The following is a 25,141-nucleotide window of genomic DNA, read 5'->3' on the forward strand; positions in this document are numbered from 1 at the left end:
TTCAAGGAATTCATTTCTGTTCAATATAATTCAATATTATATCTGTAATATTTCTTTACACATGTATCACATTACCAAAAAGGAATCATGAGTGACAAACATGTTTAAAGGTTGCTTTGACAACTTGAGGTTGTTTACAAAAACTGAATATATTGTATATACCAAATAGACATTTTCTGAAGAGCGGCTGCTGAGTAAGATAGAATTGATTGATTATGTATTTACATTAAAGATTTTTTTAATAGTGAAGTTAAAATGTCCATGCATCCACTGTGTCTCATTGAGTCAGAACTGATTAGTTTTTGGTACATATGTCTTTTGTTACTCAAATTAGATCCATTTGTTCTCTGCTTAACGTGTGGCTATAATGATGTCAAAATATGAAGCAGGATATAAAGCATTTGACTACCAGGTCACCTGAAGGAGGAGACAGAGCAACACAAGAAAATGGGAATGTCTAAGTGTCATTTTCCTAAAAACGAAACTGAAAGTAACTCAGAGCGTCAGATGAGCTGCAGTCAAACACGTCTGCTAAACTCTAATGAAAAAGTAAAAGTGCTTCAACAAAGACCTTCTTATGAACCTTCAATAAACAAGGTAAGCACAGTAAGCACAGTGCTGCCATTATAACAATAGTATTTGTTCCGTTTCTTGCTATAATGTCTCGTTTTAACGCGACGCTTTTCATGTTAACATGTGTTTGTATCCAGATGTGTTCATGTTATTATGAGATATTTTATAGTTATCAGCGATAGATAGACCTAACCAACCAAACCTCCGTTTTTATAAGTAACTTTTCTTGTTATAACACATGATTTGTAGTTATTCCACAAATTGAACAAATCTCGTTATGGTGGCATAATCACGTGTCTTAATTAAACAAGAAACTTTTCTTCTTTTACATGATTGATTTGTTGTTATAACGAGAGACATGGTAGACTAGCAACCACAAGCTGAAATAGGATTGATCAATAATAAGGTGATTGATCAATAATAACATAATTGATCCATGCGGCAGGATGTTTTCATACAGCCGTGAGCTGCTCTCCTATGTGTAATACTGAGTGGAGTTGGTGTCAGATTAAATGATTGTAGGGGTCTGTGCAGTGTTCTCTACCTGACTGCACATATTATTCAACAAGAACACATCTCCTCCCCCCTGCCACCCACCTGACAGCACACAGCCCAGATAGATGATTTGATATTTATAATGCGCTCAGTGATAGAAGTAACTCACATCCTTTATTCACCTACCAGTACAGAAAACTAATATTACAAGTTCTGCATGAATCCTACTAAAGTAAAAGTACTGCAGTATTATGAGTGATGTAGTATGCAGTATTACAGTAAAAGTACTGCAGTATTATGAGTGATGTAGTATGCAGTATTACAATAAAAGTACTGCAGTATTACAGTAAAAGTACTGCAGTATTATGAGTGATGTAGTATACAGTATTACAGTAAAAGTACTGCAGTATTATGAGTGATATAGTATGCAGTATTACAGTAAAAGTAGTGGTTTGGTCCCTCTGACTGATATATTATTACAGTGATCTCCAACTCTGTTCCTGGAGAGCTACTGCCCTGCATGTTTTAGGTATCGCCCCTCCATAACACACCTGATTCTAAAAATGAACTCGTTATCAAGCAGCTGAAGCTTGTCAATGGGCTTGATGACAAGTTCATTATTAGAATCAGGTGTGTTAGACTGGGGAGATACCTAAAACATGCAGGGCAGTAGCTCTCCAGGAGCAGGGTTGGAGATCACTGTATTATTATATATGACATCATTAGATTATTAATAGTGAAGCATCAGTGTTAGAGCAGCATGTTACTGTTGTAGCTGCTGGAGGTGGAGCTAGTTTATACTACTTTATATACAGTTAGCTAGTTTATACTACTTTATATACAGTTAGCTAGTTTACACTACTTTATATACAGTTAGCTAGTTTACACTACTTTATGTACAGTTAGCTAGTTTATACTACTTTATATACAGTTAGCTAGTTTACACTACTTTATATACAGTTAGCTAGTTTATACTACTTTATGTACAGTTAGCTAGTTTATACTACTTTATATACAGTTAGCTAGTTTACATTACTTTATATACGGTTAGCTAGTTTACACTACTTTATATACAGTTAGCTAGTTTACACTACTTTATATACAGTTAGCTAGTTTACACTACTTTATATACAGTTAGCTAGTTTATACTACTTTATATACAGTTAGCTAGTTGATACTACTTTATATACAGTTAGCTAGTTTATACTACTTTATATACAGTTAGCTAGTTTATACTACTTTATATACAGTTAGCTAGTTTATACTACTTTATATACAGTTAGCTAGTTTAGTCCGGTGGTTCCCAACCTAGGGGGTGGTGAGATGATTAATGGGAAAAAAACACAGTTCTGATCATTTTTGCTGAAATATTGGATCATTTGAACATTTATTAAATGAAACCATGTGAGAAGTTTAGAGGGATAAATCATTATTTGGTGGAGCTGTTAACAATTGATAGACATCTGAAATGTGAGCCTGACTACAAACTGCTTTTTGTAAGATGTTAAAAGACAAAAAGGTTGGAAACCACTGGTTTCATCTTTAACAGTGTGTTGTATTTGAAAAGGGTGTTATATTATCCATCCTCGTCCATCAACCTACCAATTTACATTAAAATACCAAAAGTTTGTTTTAATGAGATACTAATTTTGTGAAATCATGTATAATAAATCATGTGGAATAAATTGGAATCTGTTAATAAATCTCAAATGTTAAACTAAAATGATCTATAAATCAAAAAGGATAAAGGTTGTAATGAGAATGGTTTCAAATTGTCTACTATGCTGCCTAGTAAATCAAATCAAACACATAACAGTGATTAATTGAGTTGTAGCCATTTCAGAAGTTCCTCTATATAATATATAATTTTGCTCCAACAATTCTAAAATGAAGATTTAAAAAAAATGTGTATTGTGTGTGAAAATAATACACAGTGAGCTTTGGTTGTATTTCACCAATACATGTTATATCTTTAACACATATATTAAGACAAAAAATGTGCATGTTATTTATTCCTGTTTTCACTTTTGATGTTTGTCTGTAGACATGGCATCTGCGAGCAACTTACTATCCGAAGATCAGTTTCTGTGCTCCATCTGTCTGGATGTGTTCACTCATCCAGTCACCATACCATGTGGACACAACTTCTGCAAGGACTGCATCACAGAACACTGGAATATTAATTCACAGTGTCAGTGTCCCATGTGTAAAGAGCTTTTTGCCAAAAGACCTAAACTGAGGGTCAACACCTTCATATCTGAGATGGCTGCTCAGTTCAGGCAGTCAGTTCAAAAGAAAAGCAGCAGCTCAGAACAACAACAAGCAAAGACAGGAGATGTTCTCTGTGATTTCTGCACTGAAACCAAACTGAAGGCCCTGAAGTCCTGCCTGGTGTGTCTGACCTCCTACTGTGAAACTCACCTGGAGCCTCATCAGAGGATCCCAGGCCTGAAAAGACACATGCTGATTGATCCTGTGAAGAACCTGGAAGACAGAATGTGTAAGAAGCATGATCGACCTCTGGAGCTGTTCTGCAAGACTGATCAGATGTGTTTGTGTCAGTTATGCACTGACACAGGTCATAAGGGGCACCGCATTGTTCCTCTGATAGACGAACATGAGGGGAGGAAGGCTGAGCTGCAAAAGAAAGAGGCTAAAGTTCAGCAGATGATCCAGGAGAGACGACTGAAGATTCAGCAGATCAAACAGTCAGTGAAGCTCAGCAAGGAAGATGCAGACAGAGAGACAGCAGCCAGTGTGCAGGTCTTCAATGATCTGATAAAGTCTGTTGAGAGACGTCTGGTTGAACTTGTTGTGATGATTGAAGAGAAACAGAAAACAGCAGAGAAACAAGCTGAAGGCTTCATCAAAGAACTGGAAGAGGAAATCTCTGAGCTGATGAAGAAAAGTGCTGAACTGAAGCAGTTGTCACACAATGAAGACCACCTCCAGCTCCTCCGAAACTTCCCATCCCTGAACTCTGCTCCATCCACCAAAGACTGGACAGAGGTTAAAGTTCAATCATCATATGAGATGACTGTGAAGAGAGCTGTGGCTCAGCTGGAGAAAACGCTCAGTGAAGAGATGAAGAACATGTGTGCTGCTGTTGAGCTGAAGAGGGCCCAGCAGTATGCAGTGGATGTGATGCTTGATCCAGATACAGCACATCCTAATCTCAGCCTGTCCTATGATGGGAAACAAGTGTATTGCGGCGATGTAAAAAAGAATCTCTTTGACAACCCAAGGAGATTTTCTTCTTGTGCAGTCTTAGGAAAGCAGAGTATCTCTTCAGGAAAGTTTTACTATGAGGTTCAGGTTAAATGGAAAACTAAATGGGATTTAGGAGTGGTCAGACAGTCCATCAGCAGGAAGGGAGACAACACAATGTGCCCTGAGAATGGCTACTGGGCTATATGGTTAAGAAATAAAAATGAGTATAGAGCTCTTGCTGGTCCTTCAGTCCGTCTCGCTCTAAGGTTTCAGCCTCAGAAGGTGGGGGTGTTTGTGGATTATGAGGAGGGTCTGGTCTCCTTTTATGATGTAGATGCTGCAGCTCTTATTTACTCCTTTACTGACTGTAACTTCACTGAGAAACTCTATCCGTACTTCAGTCCCTGTCCCAGTGACGGTGGGAAAAACTCTGCACCTCTGATCATCTCTCGTGGTAGTCACATGCATTAGACTAATTGTACATTTAGTAAGAAAAAAATATGTCTCCTTTAGGCATACACACATAGACCTAGAAAGTTTAACCTACACTAATCAGTATTTTTGTATATAAACAGTGACTCGAATTACTATATGCAATTTTGAGGCTTGGCTTGCAGCGACAAACCCACAGAGACATATCACCCACTTTAGGTCTACAAAGCTTTATAGCCTAATTTATACAATCATAAAATTCTCCCATCAGCCCTGTTTCAATTTGCAATAGAGGGCGACTGTTATAGCAAAAAAGCTCTGACAAATGCAATGAAGGCTTCCTGTCGTGCACCAATAGTCAGAGAAAGTTTGCAACTTTTCCCTATTGTTTTGGGATCATTTCCTGATGATAATGGACACTTGCAAGTCGATGAAGGCTGGAAAAAGCACCATTAATTTTGATCTCTGTGAGGGTAAACCATCTAATTTGGAGAAGATGGTTTGGAAGATGGTAAAGATTCAGTGTTTACCTGCAGTGTTGAGAACATTGAAGGAACTGGCCCCTTTCATTACACTGCCTTTCATTTCTAAAGTGTAAATAAGAGCCTAATTGGTATTTCAAAAGTGCAATGTGTAGCATTTAGTAGATCGGACTTAGCAAAAAAAAAGAGTATAATATTCACAGGTATATTTTAATTAGTTTATAATCACTTGAAAATAAGTATTGTGTTTGTGTTACCTCAGAATGAGCCCTTTAGCCCTTTATGTTTCACCGCCATGTTTCTACAGTAGCCCAGAACAGACAAACCATTTCATGTTTTTCTCAGACACTGTCAGCTCTCCTACATGCTGGGTAGGGGAGGTGTACAAATTGGGTTGCAATTTGCAACCTCACCACTAGGTGCCACTAAATCTTACACACCTTAAAACACAGTAAGATCATCTTGAATTTCAGTAATGATGTATTTCTGAGTTAAACTGAATATTTGGACACGGTTTCTGTCAGATGTGACTGGGTCTCTAAAACGTGAGTATGACTTAGTGTATACAGCGCAATAAAGACCAGCAAAGGGACATGGACCTGTAGGACTGTTCAACTCCACCCACACTTCACTTGTCCATGTTGTAAGATGAGGAGGGCGAGGTTAACGGTTAAACAAACACTTATACTTCAATCATATTCTTCCGCAATGCAAACAAAGCTTTTGGCGGCTGAAAACCAAACGTGCTACTATGATATTGTTCTGCTAGCTATGAGTTAACAGACAAGCGGTTTTAAATTATGGGCAGGATTAGCTTGTTACTGTAGATAAAATAATATTTGATTGGATACTTTTCTGTAACTGCCCTTTATTTTAAGATGAGTCATCAAAATTATTTCTTATGAAAGAAATATTGATATAGAAATATTAGAATTATTTACAATGTAACAACAAATAAATAAAAAACAGACCCAGCAACAGGATGATAATTTTAGAATGAGATTAAAATAGGTATTTTTCATGTCACTGTGTCTTTCAAACTGCCTTAAGTAGTGTTTTCTTTTCATATCAAGGCTAACTTCAAATAGTCACGAATTCAATGGTTCCTCCCTCCTTTCTTCACTCACCTTCTTCTCTGCCTCCCTACTTTCCTTTTCTGCTTGTAATCCTGTTTGTCCAATTTTCTTTCTTTTTACCCTGCTACCAATTTCCTTTCTCCTTGCTCTTTTGTCTACTGTTTTTACTTCTCTCCACTCTCTGCCTTCATTGCCAATAAAAATCACCACCCCCATATTCCATACAGCTGTTTTTGTCTCCCTGCCTCCTTTCCTGCACTACCTCCCAAAATAACATCTTCCTTCCTCCTTCCTATCTCTCCCCCTCGCTCCATCCTCCATTCCCAGTCCCACATCTACTTCCTTTGCCTCTTATTCTGCCTTTTTTTCTTCCTAACAAACTACCTTCTTTCTCTCTCTTCCACTTTCCTTCTTTCTCTCCCTTCACCCCAGCATGGGCAAACCAAGCAGCACCAGGGCATTGATGCAGAGTAGGAAAGGGACAGAGTGGGGATTGATATCAGATATTTTGTTATCTGAGAGGGGACAGGGAGGACTGTTCTGCTCGCCTGACCTTCGTCAATGTCCTTGGCTCTGGAAATGACACCGGGCCAACTAAATCAAACAACTGCTTGGACAGACCCATGCTTCTCAAGCTTGCACTTCACTTCAAAGACTTCATTTGAAATTCAAGGACACTGGTTGGGGTTTTTTTGCTTGTTTTTATAGTTTGATATTTTAGGATAAGTTGTACTTTTTTACTGTATGGTTTAATGTTAACACTCATATACCTAGTTTCTTTTAAGATTTGAGATGTGTGGTAACTTGAGATATTGTATGACTATTATTGCCCCTGGTAATTGTTTAAAATCTTGGAACTTCTGTCTCTTGTAATTACCTTAATGTATTTTGTGTCTTGTCCTTTAAACTAAGCGATAATGAACACATGAATTAACAACAGGTGAAAGTATTTTGTAAGATGACATGTTCTCTGGTAAATCCCTCTTTCACATGCTTGCCTTTCAGTGCAGTCAGTCTTTTACCTCTGGTAGCTGGACAAACTAAAGGTTAGGTCCTGTACTTAATGATTTGAAGGTAGGTATGCTATGCTGTATTACAATTCAGGGGGAAATATTGTACTTTTTACTTTACTGCCTTTATTTGGCACAAAACAACCTCTGATGAGTTTACAATGTATACCAAGCAGTAACTGACAAAGTGCTCTGGTTACATGAGCCCCACCTCAACCAGCTACATTAAAATGATGCTTACATGTTAATAGCAGCAATAATCTGATAATACTGTATATGACATGATCACATTGCAATGACAAAGGGCATTCTGCTACTTCTGGTACTGTGTTTTGTTGCAAATATTTATAAAATAGGCTACTAACACTGGTAATACTTACCAACTGGTGCTGAGCTGTAAAAAGACTCTACAGCCCCATCTAATGGTGACAAAATGTTTTCAAACAATGATGAGAGAGCTTTTTCCCCCTCCATCATTCTGCATTGACATTAGTGGCATCCAACGTTTATTAACTTTGGATGCTATATTACAAGGTGAAAAGGTGATTTAAGAGAAAAATTAAATTATGGCCATTGGTTCATTTGATGATTTTAAAACTGAAATTCTAATGTGGATCTCAATTCATATTTTAAAGGTTATATTTGAGATTTAAAAGCTTGTTGTATCAAGGTATCAAAATGTACTGACAATACAGAAAATAAAATAATAAAATAAATAATAATAAAATTTTCCCCATGCTATAATTGTCATAAATGAATGACTATTATTAATGGAGATTGTTGAAAGTGGAAGATTGCTTATTTAATGATACAATAACAACTTTGTAAACAATATGAATTAATTTGAAATAAATCTGATTTAAATGTATGAAATTCATTCACACACACACACACACACACACACACACACACACACACACTCACACACGCATCTATTGGATCTTATTGGTATTCATTTATTTCTCATTTCCATTTTGTTTTTCTCATGTTATTTAGATCTAGCTGAGTCTTGGTCTACATTTTGACTTAAAAAACATAACTTTACCTAAACTTCTACATCATTTGGATAATCATACATATGATGTTGATGTGCTTTAACTGTATCAATGTCGCACCCCGCTGCAAAATGAAGCTTAAAATTGCTATTTTGGACAAACTAAACGCTAGTGATAACCACTTAATAAACAAGTTATAAATGCCATATACAGTTGCTTTGGACAATGATGTGTCTGTACATTAAATATAGACAATAGACTCAGGTTGTCATTTGTTTTTATTCTGTGTTATGTTACATGTGACCATAAACTTCCAGGAAGTTATAGTTGCCATTGGGATACAGTAAATATATTCATGTACTCTGATAGGAAAAAGTGTACTGTTGTTGTTTGTGTGTGTGTGTGTGTGTGTTTGTGTGTGTTAGGAGTTTGGGGGGCAGTGGCAAGTGTGCACAAGTTGAGGACAGTCGCTTGTGTGTGCCGTCGAGTAACAAGGAGTGGATTAAAACCAACTGTTTTAAAAATTTTAAAATCAGTTTTGAAAAAAACAAGAAAAGAGAACAGTGGTCTAATGCTACAAGCAGAAAAAAATAAACAACTCACATACAAAAGAGGAATAAATAAAATGTATTATTTTACAGAAACAGCAACAACAGACAGCAGAGATGTTTATTTCCCTCTGAATTTTGGTGTGTGAGAGAGAGAGAGTGAGAGAGAGAGAGACAAAGACGACAATGGAGTGGAGTGATCTCTCGCTCTCTCTCTCTCTTGTGGCAGGAATCAGCATCCGGAAACCTACGGGTGCGTTACTATGGCGACGCTTTCGGGTGGGAAGGCAGGAGCTGGGTGGGGCTGCGAGTTGAGGAGCCGGAGTCAGACTCGATTCTAAGGCTTCGTATGGCACGTCCGCTCTAAAATACTACAGTGACTACAGCCGCAGCCAGAGTCCCAGTCCCAACAACGCCTATATTCCTGATCATCCCCCTCATTTTAAGCCTGGGACTCATGCCACGTCTGTATGCTCCACAACGCCACCCCCCTCACATCCCTGCCACCCTCCTATCACCTCCCTATAACCCCTAATCTACACCCCCTCCCCAGTCCAACTCTAGAAGGCACTGGTTTATACTTATTTCTCCACATTCTAACATCTGGATTCTATATTTAGATGAGCAATCGAGGCAATGAGGATACACAAAAATACACATACAGATACACACGGGCCAGCCGGGTAACTCACGGGGGTGCAGCTGGCTCCCGACAATGCTACCAGTCTTTCTTTATTACCTGCGTTAGCGTTACAAAGTTTTCATCGCTTAACAGTCTGCTGACGGCGGAGGCAACCGGATATGTAAACATTGACAAGGCTAACATCATGACAGGCGAAGAGAGATACAAAATCAATGTTCAGATATTTTCCATAAGTGGTTTGTAACTTTTTGAATGGCCTCAAATTGTTGCGTCTTTATTTTCAATTACTTGCATCTTAAGAGAAAATCCTGATAGACTGTGTGGTAAAAGGGTCAGGTGTGGCTTCTAATATGTTGCCTTCATCCTTGAAAATGGATACAGCTGAAGTTCAGTTTCACTTTCCAAACTTTTTAATATACAAACAAGGTTGTTGGGACTAGAGTTTGTTTTTCTATGCAACAGTACTATACTTAGTCTGTCCTCATAAACCATAGTCATCATGAGCCAGGGTCCTTATGAGTCATAGTTATCATGACCCAGGGTCCTCATAAATCATAGTCATCATGAGCCAGGGTCCTCACAAGTCATAGTCATCATGAGCCAGGGTCCTCATGAGTCATAGTTATCATGAGCCAGGGTCCTCATGAGTCAGTCATTATGAGCCAGGGTCCTCATGAGTCATAGTTTTCATGAGCCAGGGTCCTCACAAGTCATAGTCATCATGAGCCAGGGTCCTCATAAGTCATAGTTATCATGAGCCAGGGTCCTCATAAGTCATAATCATCATGAGCCACGGTCATCATTAGTCACAGTCCTCATAAGTCATGGACGTCATGAGCCATGGTCCTCATAAGTCATGGACCTAATAAGGCATGGTCCTCATGAGCGTCCTCACAAGTCATGGTCCTCACAAGTTGTGGTCCTCATAATTTTCAGGCTTTATTATATCTGCCATTTAGTTCTGGACTTCAAAATCCATATTTCTAAATACGAAGGCGACAGATTGGAACTAAAGCTGTGAAATGAATAAATACTGCTAAATAACTGCAACAACTTGAGGTCATGTGGATACGTTTCTGATAGGAGTCTGGGTGTGCACCCCACTAATCTGTTTCTCATCCATGTGTATCTAAAGAGTAGTGGACAGAAAGACACACTGGGTTCAAGAGACTGGCTTGTGCACGGAGCGCGGGGGTGTCTATATTGCGAAACCTTGGTGTTGAAACACCACGCGCTACTTGCGAGGAACGAGTCTTCCCGTTGGATATTTACACAGTGAACAGGAGCGACTACTACTCTACACACTGAGTTTGGCTGGTACTTGCGTACATTTGGAATGATTTACTATGGTGGTAGTAATATTTAGAAAAAGTCTATCTCCTCCTCTCACTAGTAGCTTGCTAAATTGTCTATTCTACATGTCCTGGTTAACATCTGAGGCGCAAAAGCACTGGAAGCTATGATTGATGCTCTGAATTTAATTTTGCCATGAAGGAGTGTGACGAGTTTCTCCACTAATGGCTAGGTCTGATGTGTGTTTTGAAATTTGAAGACCACCCTGTAGACCAGCTAGTCTAAACGTCTTTCGTTTTAGGTCCATATAGCAGCTAACTTAGGTCTGAAATAAAAAAATTTAAAGGAATAGTTTGATATTTTGGAAAATGCACTTTCTTGCTGAGAGTCAAATGAAAAGATTGATACCACTCTGTATAGTAATCATAAAGTTAAATATAACAGCCAGTGGTTGGTTAGCTTAGCTTAGCATAAAGACTGGGTGGATTTTGTTACCTGACAGAGCCAGGCTAGCACTTTCCCCCTCTTTCTAGTCTTTATGCTAAGCTAAGTTAAGCCACTGCTAAGTCTAGCTTCATATTAAATGGACAGATATTACAGTGGTATTGACCTTCACATCTAATAAATCAGCAAGAAAATGAATAAAGGCATTACCCAAATGTGAAACTACTCCTCCAACCGGTCATTAGCTCCAAGAGGGCAGTTTTTAGACTGCCTCACTTAGCTTTGCTGAATCCATGTCCAACGTCTCGCTAAGAACACTTTGATTAAAATGATACATCAAGTCCCTTTACTTGAATCACCGGCAGTGGTCACTAGCTCATGAAACATCACAAAAATCATCTTCTTTGGCCCTTCGATCCTCCAAACTTCCTCAGAGCAGAAATGTTGATAGTGACATCCACTGTAAGCACACATTATTGATAAAAACACTGGACGTTTCCAGTGCGTTTGTGCCTTAAGACCGAATACTGTACAGGGCTAATTTCCTAACCACACTCCTTTAGCTGTACATGCTACCTATACAATGACACTGTGTTAAAACATCTGACTTTTTTTTTTTTTTTTTAACATTGACTTTGTATGCAAAAGGTGGAGTTATATTATACAGCAGAAATTATAGCTTCTGTTCCTTTTGACAATATCCTGTGTTTGTCTTCCTCGGCCATTTCCACTTTTGGGAACCCCAGCTGATATGAAAGTGTCTGATAAAAAAATAAAATAAAAAATAAAAGTCACACAGATTGGACCACTTTGTTTTTCTCTCCCTTATCAACGCCTTTTGTCCCGAGCAGACTTCTATTCATAAAGGACACACCAAGCAAAGGAACAAAACAATTTAAAAAACCATTAAAACATCAAAGGTTTCTTTTTTTGAAATCTGTGTTACCATCTGAGTCGTGGTTCTCGTATCCATGTTAAAAGGTTCCCTGTTGTTTGAGGTGAAATGTGAATCAACAGAGTGGAGTCACTCAATCACAAAGGAAACAAACAGCAGCTAAAGATGGCCGCTGTCTTCTTCGCCTTTTACGTCAAAGGCAAATCAATAACCTCCAGAGTGGCAGTTGAGACTTCATCACATCAAACTCCAACAACTTCTCCTTCTGGGCTCATTCTCCGCTTTGAAATCTGTGGATCTTTCCAAAATTTTGCAATGGACTGGTTAAAAATAAATACGTTTTTTTTTTTTTAGTCTATTTTTGTGTGGTAGTCTCTGCTTTTCTGGACGTGTGTAGTTGGATTTAATAAAGACAGGGAAGACGAGACTGTCCTCCGCTGTAACACCCAATGTTCAGAGAGTGTGTCTGTGGGTGTGTGTGTGAGCGCACCACTCTCTCTGTGGGGTTATGGCTGCTACTTGAAGACATAGTTGATCAGGACCTGAAGGAGGATGAGGAAAATGATGATGACGTAGTCGCGCTGCTGGAGGAAGGAGCCGCCTTCCACCCGGCCTGCCGCACGACTCCGCAACACGCTGATGCTCCTACAAACACGCAGAGGTTATGAGTGGCTGCTCTAAACCTACACACTAAAGATACAGCGTGACTGAGGTTCTTCTCACCTGTTAATGTCCTCCTGCGTCTGTTTTATGGATTCAATGGCACTTTGAAGTTCACTGAGGTCTGCTCCTTTTTTCCTCAGCCGACTGTTATGTTTGCTTTTGTGTCCTGTAATAAAAATGTTTGTAGTTGAATGTTTTTATAACAAAAAAATACTAGAAACTTGGGGTTCACACTGATTCTAAGTTCTTTGGACACTTGAAATGAAGCATATCAGTAAGGAGCCAAATCCTTTTACCACTATCACCTCCTGAAGAAATCACTAATGACCACCAGGGTGTGCTGTTTACTCACTTTTACAGCCTCAAGTTTTCCCATTAAAGTCTCATTCTATGTAATGATTTGGCATTTTTACAGGTTAAAATAGAATTTTATATTTCAAATTGTAGTGAAGACCTGCTACACACTGAAATGTAGTAATCTAAAGGCTGTTAAAACATTAATACATGTAAATTAAATCCTTTAATTTTCATAATGTATTAATTTATTGAACTTAACAGTGTACAATATGTGTAATATTTAGACAACATGCCATAGTTCAGTACACCCAAATGTAGATTTTTACCATTAAATATGCAGTTAATAGCCAAGTTTCTTCTTGTTGCTTCTGTGTGTGTGTTTGTTTGTGACTCACTTTCGCTGCCAGATGAGTCTTGGCGGTCGGGTTCGGGTGAAGAGCATCCGCTTTCGGGGCTCTTGGGTTTATCGCTCTTGTGTTTCCTCTTTGGCACCGTTACCTACACACACCCACACAAACATATGCACAAAAACACACAAAGAGAAACAGGTCAACAAACACGCCGCCCACACCAGCTACATCAAAGTAAAATTACATTGAACTACTTAAAGGATACACAACACAAATTCAAATACACAGCTATAATAAAAGTATAGTTTGATGCATGCACTCTCCCTCCACACAAACACACACACACACAGACACACACTACCCTCACAAACATGCTATTCAGCGTTGGTGCAGTAATGACAGCAGTGCAAGGCGTGCTGGTGCATCAGTGAGTCACATCCATTTAAAAACACTCAGTTAAATGACACAAGCGGCGCCCGACATGAACCCAACCTGCCAAGAGCCTTTCGTTAAGTTCTGATTTAGCTGAAAGGGATTAAATTCTGACTGGATTACAGCTTTTTTTTTCTTTCTTAAAGCTTGATTTAATGCGATGCATTTTGCAGCACTGAGGTCTGGTGTCAGGCAAAATGGGTTGGATGGATGATTTAATGTTGGTCGCAGGTGAACATTACAGGTTTGGCCCGACAAAAACCACTAAATAAAAATGTCCTTTAAAAATATTTTTATGACTCTGGATGATTTTTTAAAAAGATTACTCCTCCCCAAGAATGATTCTTTCTTTGACTGTTGTAATCACTCCATTGGTGACATTTCTTGCACATATTCAAGGGTTGATTCTGTTCAGAAGCCTGACTGATACAGATGCACCGTTTTCCTTTTCAGTACATCATATTTGTGGGTCAAATGTTAAAGCCAATACTTTTGATGGTGACAGTTACTGATTAAAAGACTGAACTGGTTTTGGCACTTGGTAGGTGGTTACTTTGAACAACCCCCCCACACACCACACACACTCACAGACCATTACACTGATTACACCACAGCAACCTTCAGCTACCCAACATAACAAGAACCAGAAGCAGCTCAGTAGAAGTTTTTAGACTCAGTGAGTGAACACAAAGACGCATGGAAACAAACAAAATGGAGACAACACAGGCGAAGAATCAAGTGAGGTGAGGTGTTGATGGCTGGTGGTTGGTGTGTTGATGGAATGGATGGAGCTGGTCTCTGGGTTGGACTTTGTATGGGAGTAAACTAAAGTGCAAAAAAATTAATAAATAAATCTAATGCTACGATTGCAAAGCTCTCTCCATACTGTTATTGTAACATTTAAAAAATACCACTTAAACACTCAACCAGGGTTTATTTTAATTTCATTACATTTCAATTTAGGCCTGTCCCAATAATTATCGACTTATCGTACAATAACCTAATTATCGACATCATCTTCTTGTTCTTTTTTTTTTTTACCTCTATATTGCCACACGTCACATTAGCAGCTAAGAGGCTATTCATGTCACATTGACTAAGCAAGTAATGTCATTTCTCACTGTGAATGTCCTGAGTTAAAGGTAAATAACTCTGTCCCCAACCATAATGGCAGTCTGGGTGCAGGAGAGTGGGTGCTACAGAAGTGTAGCACCCACCCCCTTACATTATTATGCTATTATATTATCATTTATCAAAATGATCTTCAATGACAATTGGTCAAATGGTTTATTGCGATTATTTCTGAGAGAATATATTTCGTCCAACATAAGTAGTTATCATGACGGGGCTATTTCTTAGTTACTCAGAAACGGATTTGTTTTGATTAATTGTATCATTTCATCATTTTTCACATTGACAGAAGAAAAAAAAAGTGTGGCGCCTCCAGGGAAAGAATCATCAGAGGAAGAAGTGTGTTATCTTGTTATCCGCTTACTTCAGCATGCAGTCGGACATAACCTTCCCTCCCATACAGAGAGAACAGCAGGCAAAAAAAAAAAACAAAAAGAAAAAGAAAAAAGAGCAAAACAGAGGCAGAGACACAGGAACAAAGGAGCAGAGGCGATGGCGGCGGTGGCGGCACACAGACGTGGAAGCACAGAGAAGAAGCCACAATGAAGACGGTGCACCGGGTGCTGCGTAGAAGGTGGCTGAGGCGGCGAGATGCTTTTTTTTTTTTTTTTTTTTTTAAATAAAAGTTTTTTATGGCGGTTTTTCGATCGGGACGACCTACCTGGCACTTGCAATTGTCCCTCCGTGGCCCCTGGTTACTCAGACTAATAAGACTGCCAGAACGTACCATAGGGGTGCGGTGTCGGACCTTGGTCTGGATGCAGCCGTCTTTCTCGAACTGGATCAGATCGTTGAGCGGATCCCATGGTCTCGTGCTGTGAAGGAAAAGATTAGAAGACAGAGAGAACAAAATAGTGAGACAGAAACAGGTAGAGCATAGGAAAGATGACAGAGATGAAGATATACATTAGTGCAAGGTGTATTGACCAAACAAAAAGAATAAAAAGGAGAGAAAGGAAAATTGACAGGATATAAAAGTAGTATGTTGACACTTTTAACCAGTCCTGGGGTGGTTGTCTTACCTAACATACAATAAACAATACAGACTGTTCACAGAATCCATTGACCAGCAGACTGGACTCTCCTGCCATTACAGTAAATAACCAGCAGATGGCACCCTGTCACACTGGTTAGTCCAACATGGAAGGCCAGGGGAGCAACTCTTCATGTTAAAACACTGTCACACATTATGGTGACTGCAGCTTTTATTAGAAATATAACTGCAACACTTTTTGTTGTAAGTTTTGATTTTGTGTTTTTATATCCAGTGTTTATTGAAAAACTCAGCATCAGAGTCTCTCGTTATGTTTGGTGAGTCTTGTCTATTTTCAATATTTGTGTGATAATGCTAATGCTTTTTAGATATTTTTATAGTGAGAACCCAAGTGTCTTAATGTAATATTAAGTTAAGTTGACTTTTTTTGGATGATTTTTGATTTTTGATGTTTCGAAGTTTCCTGCATGTAAGCAGACCACAATATTGGCCAACAGTACCTTCTCATAGATATGTTGTGTTAGCACATACTGCATGTCTGCCAACATGCAGCAAGAAAATATAGCACATTAATGCCAAAGATATGTGTGATAATTTGGAGACACTGAGTCAAAGATACAGTTTGTCTACCAGAGAACAGAGACAAACTGTACAATGTTCCACTGAGTACATATTGCATATTGCTCACAATTCTCTAATAACTTAATTTAAGAGTTATTTTACAGGGCTAAATTGTATTACATACACTGTAGGATATTCTGTTTTAGCATATCAAAGCCAATTGAATATATTTATAAGGTGTTTGTTTTGGTACTGAGGTATGACTTGATTTTTCATCACTTTGTTTGCACTCATAGATTAATAACTACAGCTGAACCTGTTTAAGTTCTGTTTGTTTCATCAGATATGAAGTAGCCACCTTTTATTTTTGGTATTGTACTCTATTCAGATTCTAAACCTGACGAATAACAACTCACTCGGCATATCTGTAATGCCACTCTCCGGTGATGGAGTCCTGCTCGAACAGGGCTGGGTTCCACTCCTCGCATTTGGCTTTCCGCTCGCGGGCCGACTTCCTCTGAACTTCCTCCAGCATGAACTTCTCGTTGGTGGCCTCGGTCTGGTCCTTGTTGTTAATGGCGCGGGTCACGTGCTGCCACAGTCTGACAGACGGAGAGAGAACAGGGCCAATAAATTTGGTTATCAGAAGGAAAGAAGGCAAAACAGAGAATGGATGCAGCAAAAAAGAGAGGACAATAGAGGCTAATTCACTACTTTTGGATACTTTTTAGGCAACAGCAGATACTTTACCTCTCTGATTCAAACTCTCCCTGCTCCTCTGGGGGGACGGTGCAGCGGATCAGTCGGCTCTGCCTCAGCTCCGGTGTCGGGTCCCAGAAAGTGTCCACTGTCCCGGTCTTCTTGTCGTTGATGAAGATCTCGCTGTCCTGTGTGTCAGAGAGTCAAAATGTAACAAGTGATTCTACATCTGCCATGAAGCAGCGAGGGAAACTAATTAAAGTGAGGTTGAACCTGAAATCATTCAACAGGTCTAAGTAAAGTGTCACAGCATCTTACACAGAGGGACTTACCTTATTCTCACCCTATGTCCCCTTATGTTCTATTTTAATTACATTTTTGGTAATAGTTTCACTTATGTTTTGATTAAAAATGCCACATATTCTCTTCTTTCAGCTTCTTAAATGAAGGCATTTGCTTCTCATCTTTGTCATATGCTCATAAACTGTTTATCTTACATCTTTTGGACTATTCACTGGACTAAATTGGCACCATAACCTCTGAGAAATTGTGATAATACACTTTTTTCCCCTCAAAATATGACAGCTTCATTTTTCAAAATGTTACTTTTTTTCGACTAGCATGGCAGCAGATGTTTATTCTTGTTATTCCTCAAGTCAGTCAGTAGAGGATCTTACCCAGTGTCCTTCCAGCGTAGCCAACACTTCCTTTCCCAGCTTGATCTTTCCAGAGATCTGATTGACGCTGTCGCTGCTGCCCAGGAATGGCTGCAGGAGACAGAGAGAAAGAGAGAGGAGGAAAAGGGAGGAGAAGGATAGGAGAGGAAAGGAAATACAGAGGAGCAAGAAAAGGAGGATATCACAGCAAGAGAAAAGCAAAAGTAGAGGTAGAGAAATGGAGCAGGGAGGAGAGAGAGAGCGGGAAAGGAGAAAGCAAATGAGGGATTTCAAAGGAGGGGAAGGGAAGGAGAGATACACGTTCATAAAGTTTACTTTCTCCAATTATTGCTGAAGAAGAAAAAGTGAATGAAAAGGAAAAAAATGAAACCTCTCACTTTCAAACAGAGAGAGACTTCATTTTCTGCTGATGGAGCAGAATATATGGAATCATGGGGACAAGACTTCAACTGCAGTTTCTAACTTAGATAAAGTTCTTCAACTAAAAGTTATAAATAGGTATACAGCACACTGCAGCAAGAAGATACAACACTACAGACTCAGTATGACAATCATTCTAACAACTGGATTTATTGTTTTTACTTATTAAGAAAATAATTCATCTAGAACTACTACTCCTACTACTACACTACTTAAGGACTAGATGAGTATTTTAAATGTTTATTCTCTCTGACATGTACCTGTCGCTATGTCATGATGGGATAGCGCAGCATGTGAATGGTGGAATAGAGGATGGGATGTTTTTCGGGGCGGGGTAAGGAGGTTGGATTGGTGGGAGTGAGACATTGAGAAAAGTCACGTGAGAAACCTTTATTTATTAAAAAAAAAAATAGTTCTAAAGGTATTAAATCTCTAAAGGATTTGAGGAACCTAAGAACTATAACGCCAACAAAGGAGTGAAGCCATCCACTACGAAGTAAATAAATAGAATCTAATAAACAGAGTCATACCTTCAGTTTGAACTCGAGCTGAGCACTGTAGCCTGTTTTCTCACACGCGACGGTGATCTGGCCACCCAGCTCCAGAGTCATGGTGCCGTACAGGATGCCTAAAAAAAAGAAAGAAACCCAGTCAACACAGACAAGTGGAAGCTCCGACACATACTGAGATTTCATAACTGGGTTGTTTGATCTTCTGTCTTTTTCCGACCAAAGCCGACACTTCAAAGAAAGAAAAAGAAATGGACTAGATGAATAGTAAATGTGGAGTATTGGACTAGGTGGGAACAATTTTCCAAGTAACATCAATGTCAAAATCTATAATCATGTATTATTTCACTGCCGCAATGCAGTTGGACTCGTTTTAACTCTGCATTCATCCACTCTGCTTTTTATAAGCTCTCTGCGAGGATGTTGCGACACTGCAAATCAGTTCCATGTCCTTCAATCTGAGCAACAACGCATTTAACACAACAGTTAAAAGCATTCTGACCTTTGCAGTGAGCGTAGGGCATGTTCATCACGTAGTCCTCTCCTCGGTTGAGGAAAGTGAGCCGGGCCTCTCCGTCTAATATGGCTGACAGTGAGTTTCCTAAAGTGTGGAAATCAGTGGACAGATATAGTAATCAACACCCTCAGCTGGATATTTCATTCATTTTTATTAAAAGTTTAAATGCCTGTAGGTGCCGTTAACTGGATTTTAATAACGTGTGTGTGTGTGTGTGTGTGTGTGTGTGTGTGTGTGTGAGAGAGTTTTTGTACCGTAAAACTTGGACTTGGCGAGGATGCTACCACTGAGGCAGAATCCATCCTTCCTGTTGCTGACGTAGAAGGCCGACACTGGAGGATGATGGGATACCTACAGGAAAAGGTGCAGTGAATGAATGAGTCAGCAATATAAGGTCACTTCACCCCTGTACTTGACTCTAATCCAAAGCAATAAGCTTTATGACATGTAAGAGCTGTTCAGATGGATTTTGCTGGGATTATTCAGAGTATGACGGAGTTGTTTTTACCTGTTCTGCGATGTAGAAGGTTTTGCTGTTGGTCTTTTGGTGGAGCCACATGCAGCGGTACGTCTCTCCGATAATGGGGTTGTAAGGCTTCTTCAACCCCTGTGATAGAAAAAGCAACATGAACAAGGTTTTAGTAACGTGTACTCTGTGTGTGTTCTGTGGTGTGTTTGGGGAACATGTTCAGCTTCCTGACCTTTGGCTTTTTGTAAAACCCGGAGATGTACCACTTCACCACCTTCTTCATGCGGTTGTAGGCGTTCTCTTCAACCGCAGCCCTGAGAGTGAAACATACAGTTCAAACTTAGACTGGTGCTCCTGTGTAACACATGCTGTTTAACTCACCATCAGTTATTACTGCATCATCTTCATTAATTTAACCAACTTTTATATAGACACACTCTGTGTATAGGGCAATCAGTCACTGAACTTGCACATTCATTCATCAGTTAAATGAAGAAAGAAATGAATATTGGTTTGAATACAGAATAAGGAAGTGATGGGAACCAAATATCATCATACAACAACATCAACATTATAACCACCTAAACATTACTAAATTAGCTTATTCTATTTTAGCTTCATTTTATTTCCAAATTAAGACTTTAGACACACCATGCCTAATTATTATCAGCATTGTCATATCACTGAGATCTAATTAATCCAGTATGTTTAAGACAGTGTATGTACTCATGACTCATATTCAAGAGTCTGTATGAACAGTACTTTAAATCCTTTAAGCCTCTTCATTAAAGTCATGGACTGCACTCCCAAGGAAACAAGTGCAGTTTCCAGAGGTGATTATATTGTTCTATATAAAATAGATGCAGCAAACCTGAACAATCAGCCTTTTCTGTTACAGCAGCAGTATGGAAATTAGGAGCTGTGGTGCATACAGACTTTTTAAAATCAAACTTGAAATATGGATCAAATATACTCAGATACAAATACATGAACTCTGTTTTTATCTTTAGTTTTTTTCTGTTGTAACTGCACTGTATGTAAAGTTATTATCTGTTTTATCACATCATCCAAATTGGCTGTTGAGGCAATAACTCACACATTTACATTGATATCTTTAAAATGTCAATATTCATTCTTCCCTATGAATCAACATAAACATAAATAAATATGTTTCTTTAGTTTGACAGTCTGCAAAAAAGGTTGAAATTTTGTCATTCTCAAGTGGGACAATGTCAAAATGAAACAATTTGTCTTCCATCTAAAAAGGTGCCATGTCAGCACTGTCACACCTTGTCCTCACTGTTATGAGCCTGATGACCTGAGTCAGCAGTTTTCAAGGACTTTCAACACTTTTTTTTTGGCACTAAAGCAGCACCTCTACAGAGGGTTAGAGTGACCTTTGTTCAATCAGTCTGTTCAATGACAGTCTACAAGGCTTTGAGACTAACAGGAAATGAAGAGGTCTTACTCTGACAGGAAGTCTGCGTGGTAGTAGTAGTCAGACAGTTTGTCCAGAAAGGACCTCGGCTCCAGGATGAAAGTGGGCAGCACCACTTTGGACAGGTCCATGCCGGGCCGCACCTGCTTCAGTAAAGTCCAGATCAGAGACTTATTCTCCTCTGACACCGTCTCTGTCTGGGCAGCCTCACCAGCCTGGACATGGAGATATGAACAATGATGAGAGAGGTTATATATATATATTTTATACATGTACTCTGCAATGATACTTTCTGCTCAACATTCTTTTAGCAGGGTCCACATGCTCCAGCTGTTTGTGCAACTGGTGTGCAAAAGGAGTGTTGTTTAAGTGAAATTAGCCCCCCACTCCAACTCCCACCCATAAACACAAGCAGTTTGATGACATAACATACTCGCTCGCTGTATATTGGAGCATGAAAAATGTATCCAGATATACAGCGAGCGATGTGGCAGCTCTGACTGTTTAATTAATGAGTTGTCAAACTCACATTTCACCGGTATGGAAATGCACATATTTCACACTCATCATCACACCGTCTCAGTCACCCACACACACACACAAACAAAAACACACACACACACACACACACACCCCATCCCACGCACAGAATATGTGATCAAAGCCTGTGCGTGTTACAGCTTTCTTAATAGCCCCAGCAGAGGAACATGCTAATTTCTCCTCATTATGCAGAAAACCTTCCGCAAAGAAGTTTTTAACTAAAGCTAAAAAGATGAAAATGGTTATGAGAAAACCCCTGAGATTATAACACACTGTTTGGGATCTACAGCGTTTTTTGTGTTTTTTGGTTACGAGGTCTTTGTTACCCACCTCTCCCAGTTCCTCGTGGGACTGTTCCAGGTACGGGGTTTCCCGCAGGTGTTCGTTAGGGTCCAGGTCGATGTACGAGTCGTCTTGACGCTCTGATGTGTCGCTGTCGCTCTCCTCGCTCTTCTCCAGCCCTTCTGGGTCCGACTCCTCGTGATCCTGCTCGCCCTCCCGGTCTGACTTGTCCGAGTACAGGTCCGGGTCTTTCAAATGGTCGCTGTCGTTGAACCTGGAGGACGGGAGGATTTGTTGGTAACCACAACAGATAACTGCTTCACTTTAAGAAAGATGGAGCTTGTTTGTCACTTACTGGAAACCGTGCATGTTGTGGGCTCGGAGGAGGCTGTAGAAATTAATGGAGTGTTCTCCTCCGGTGGTGACGGTGCTCATGTCCTCCTTCCCCTCGCGGATCATGGTCCTCTTCAGCAGGCTGGAGCACTTCAGGGCCAGCTCTAAGGCGTCCATCCAGCATCGGCCTGAAGAAGAAATTTAGATTCAACACTTCATTAACTGTGATTTTATCCTGGCCCTATGCCTAAACTAGTTCTGAATGATCCTTTAATGTGGTTGTTTATATAATGAAAAAGGGCCACTTTGGCATTTTAAGGACAAGATATAGTGTTGAATTGAATATAATGGAATAAATGAGCAGACAGTAAATATTGTGCGCTACAATATGTGGAGAACAGGAAGTTATTTTGGACGCAGCTTGTGCTAAACAGTTCCAGCACCATGGACAGAGGCTCAGAGTGGGAGAGACTAGATTGGGTGTTTCAGCACCATGGACAGAGACACACGGACAGATTGGCTGTGTCTCACACCATTCGCTCATGAGTTCACTAGTCTCTGACTCACTGTGGAGAATTCAATGTAGAAAACAAATAACAGAGCATTTTGAATAATACTCATACCCATCTTTATTTACCTCAGAGTTCAAATTATAGGGTTTTTTTCTAGCTCTGGTTGTGGGCTCTATTGTTCCAATAACTGGTAGACTAATACAATATTAATAAGACAAATGACTGACAAGATAATAAGAAAACAATGTGTAAGTGTTATCACCAGTGATCCCTACACTGACATGAATTAACAGGTGATACTGGCTATAAACTGGAAAGATAGGTTCTTGGTTAGAGCTGCAATGACTATTCGAGAAAATGAATCAACAACTCTTTTCTTAATCAAATATTTGTTTTGTCATTTTTTGTGACTTTTGCAACTTTTTATTTTTATATTGCAAATCAAGGTCAGTGAAGTTACCATATATGGGTCCTCACCTTTCCAAAAAGCCTATATATATATATATATAAAAATCCACATTGTTCTACAACCACACAGAGAGGCATAGGGAGGCTATTTAGGATGTATATGGAGGTTACCAAATATAGTTGTTCACTCGATAAAGCACTTCCTCAAATGCAAGGTTTTTTTGGTGTCACATATGACAGTAAACTGTATATTTATGGACTTCTGTTTGTATTACAAACAAGAGTGTGTGTGTGTGTGTAGGGCTGTGGAGTGTCATTATTCTGTGTGCTGGAGTGTGTAAAATTTGAAGGAAGAGAGAGAAAGTGGAAAAAAGGGAAAAGTAAAGGGAGTGACTGACTGCAGTGGATATTAACTTTCTTTTATAGTCCCTCACTTGTACTGTACACTTTTATGCATTTGTGTGTGTGTGTGTGTGTGTGTGTGTGTATGTGAAGGGCAATTATCTTTGTTATACATCAAACAACAGTAAAATGAAAACTGTATGATATTAAATAAAACATATAATAATGAAGCGTTACGTCGATTGATGGGTTCATATCTACCACTCAGTGAAATCTGCTGCTAACGAGACAAACAGCTTAAGTGTAGATGACAGCTTGTCTCTTACCATCAGACTCAGAAGCAGCACGGAAGATGAGGTGGCTGCTGGGTAACGGCTGAGTGATGGAGCCCACCGCTTCTCCTTTAGGACCCTGTCGACGAGAGGCAGGGGACAGATGTTACACAACAGGTTCAGTGTTAAAAGCTACGCTGGGTCTGATTTAGAGTCCTTTTTTAATCATTTATATATGCAAATGAAAGAAATCTAGAATGCAGAGTATGTTATTATGCAGATGAGCTGTAAGAGAGCGCGGGGGACAGAAATTAAACGAGTGAAGTGTTTATTTTGATAGTGAAGAGCAAGAACGCCGTCGTCGGAAAACAGAGGCCTCTAATTGTGATTTGAGGCTTGTCATAACGCGAACAAAAGGAATAAAAACACTCGAACGCGCAGGGTCAGTGATGAATACCAAATCACAGTTGGAGGAGATGCATGAACAGAGCTTAAAAAAAAAAAAAAAAAGGGAACAAATGGAAAATGTGTGCAGCTAAATTTGCAAATGGTTGGCTAGACGTGTTGTTTTCTGTGTCTGTCCTGAATGGGACAAAGATGAGCTCTTAATTATACAGTTAGCATCCAGGTGCAGAAAGGATTTGTTTTTTTATGGAAGATCTGACCCTGTTCCATTAAGTGTCTTTTTTTTTTTTTGTTCATTTTGTTTTTTGTTCATCAACGGAGAGCCAAACAAGCTGCTTTCAATCCACTCGCTCTGCATAACAAACCGCTGCCATCCACTTAACCATCCATTATGATAAAATGTAGGACGTGATTAATGTGACTGAGATGGAACAGAGGGTCATGTGTGGCAGATTTAACAATATCATTAAAGTGTCACTCAGTGTTATACATACAGTTCAGTTGACTAGTCATGAGGAGTTCTACTCTGGTGAAGGGTTTGCATTTAAGAGGCAGAGGATGTTGCCCAGTGTCATCATGGGAAATGTAGGATGCAGAGTCAGCTTTAGAGGAGTGCTAAACTACATTGCTGAATTTTTTGTGTGAGATCAGAGCAAACTGAAGTCTTTATGTTTGCATTAACTATTCTATTTTATCCTTTTTCAAGCTTTTCATTTATTCATGTTGGTACCTTTTACTCTGATGGCTTACTTCTCTGTTTTTTGCTTCTTCAACCAACTACAGCACCTCTTAAA

The 25,141-nt window shown here is 39.3% G+C and overlaps 2 protein-coding genes across 6 annotated transcripts in view; one reads left to right on the forward strand and one right to left on the reverse strand.

Annotated features, from left to right (window-relative positions):
* Window positions 1-536: 536 nt before the first annotated feature.
* On the forward strand, window positions 537-4,749 carry LOC128385108 (E3 ubiquitin-protein ligase TRIM21-like). The gene is made up of 3 exons (XM_053343960.1): window positions 537-597; window positions 3,113-3,780; window positions 3,814-4,749. Exons 2-3 carry the CDS (start codon window positions 3,115-3,117, stop codon window positions 4,747-4,749), a joined length of 1,602 nt encoding a protein of 533 aa, XP_053199935.1. The 5' UTR covers window positions 537-597; window positions 3,113-3,114.
* A 5,371-nt stretch (window positions 4,750-10,120) lies between these two features.
* osbpl8 (oxysterol binding protein-like 8) overlaps window positions 10,121-25,141 on the reverse strand; it is an 88,649-nt gene continuing 73,628 nt past the window's right edge. For 4 of the 5 annotated variants that reach the window (XM_053343953.1, XM_053343954.1, XM_053343958.1 and 1 more), the window contains 16 exons: window positions 23,997-24,081; window positions 22,431-22,596; window positions 22,124-22,349; window positions 21,284-21,468; window positions 20,048-20,129; window positions 19,855-19,953; window positions 19,601-19,697; window positions 19,332-19,430; window positions 18,851-18,948; window positions 17,901-17,990; window positions 17,275-17,411; window positions 16,941-17,126; window positions 15,631-15,784; window positions 13,452-13,554; window positions 12,820-12,925; window positions 10,121-12,741 (listed from right to left, as the gene is read on the reverse strand). In XM_053343953.1, the coding sequence (XP_053199928.1) occupies window positions 12,612-12,741; window positions 12,820-12,925; window positions 13,452-13,554; window positions 15,631-15,784; window positions 16,941-17,126; window positions 17,275-17,411; window positions 17,901-17,990; window positions 18,851-18,948; window positions 19,332-19,430; window positions 19,601-19,697; window positions 19,855-19,953; window positions 20,048-20,129; window positions 21,284-21,468; window positions 22,124-22,349; window positions 22,431-22,596; window positions 23,997-24,081 (2,043 nt within the window). In that variant the 3' untranslated portion in view covers window positions 10,121-12,611. The remainder of the gene's footprint in view (window positions 12,742-12,819; window positions 12,926-13,451; window positions 13,555-15,630; window positions 15,785-16,940; window positions 17,127-17,274; window positions 17,412-17,900; window positions 17,991-18,850; window positions 18,949-19,331; window positions 19,431-19,600; window positions 19,698-19,854; window positions 19,954-20,047; window positions 20,130-21,283; window positions 21,469-22,123; window positions 22,350-22,430; window positions 22,597-23,996; window positions 24,082-25,141) is intronic. The other variant, XM_053343956.1, reaches the window with a different exon arrangement.

Source organism: Scomber japonicus, chromosome 23 (genome assembly GCF_027409825.1).
Source record: "Scomber japonicus isolate fScoJap1 chromosome 23, fScoJap1.pri, whole genome shotgun sequence".
Taxonomy (NCBI): domain Eukaryota; kingdom Metazoa; phylum Chordata; class Actinopteri; order Scombriformes; family Scombridae; genus Scomber; species Scomber japonicus.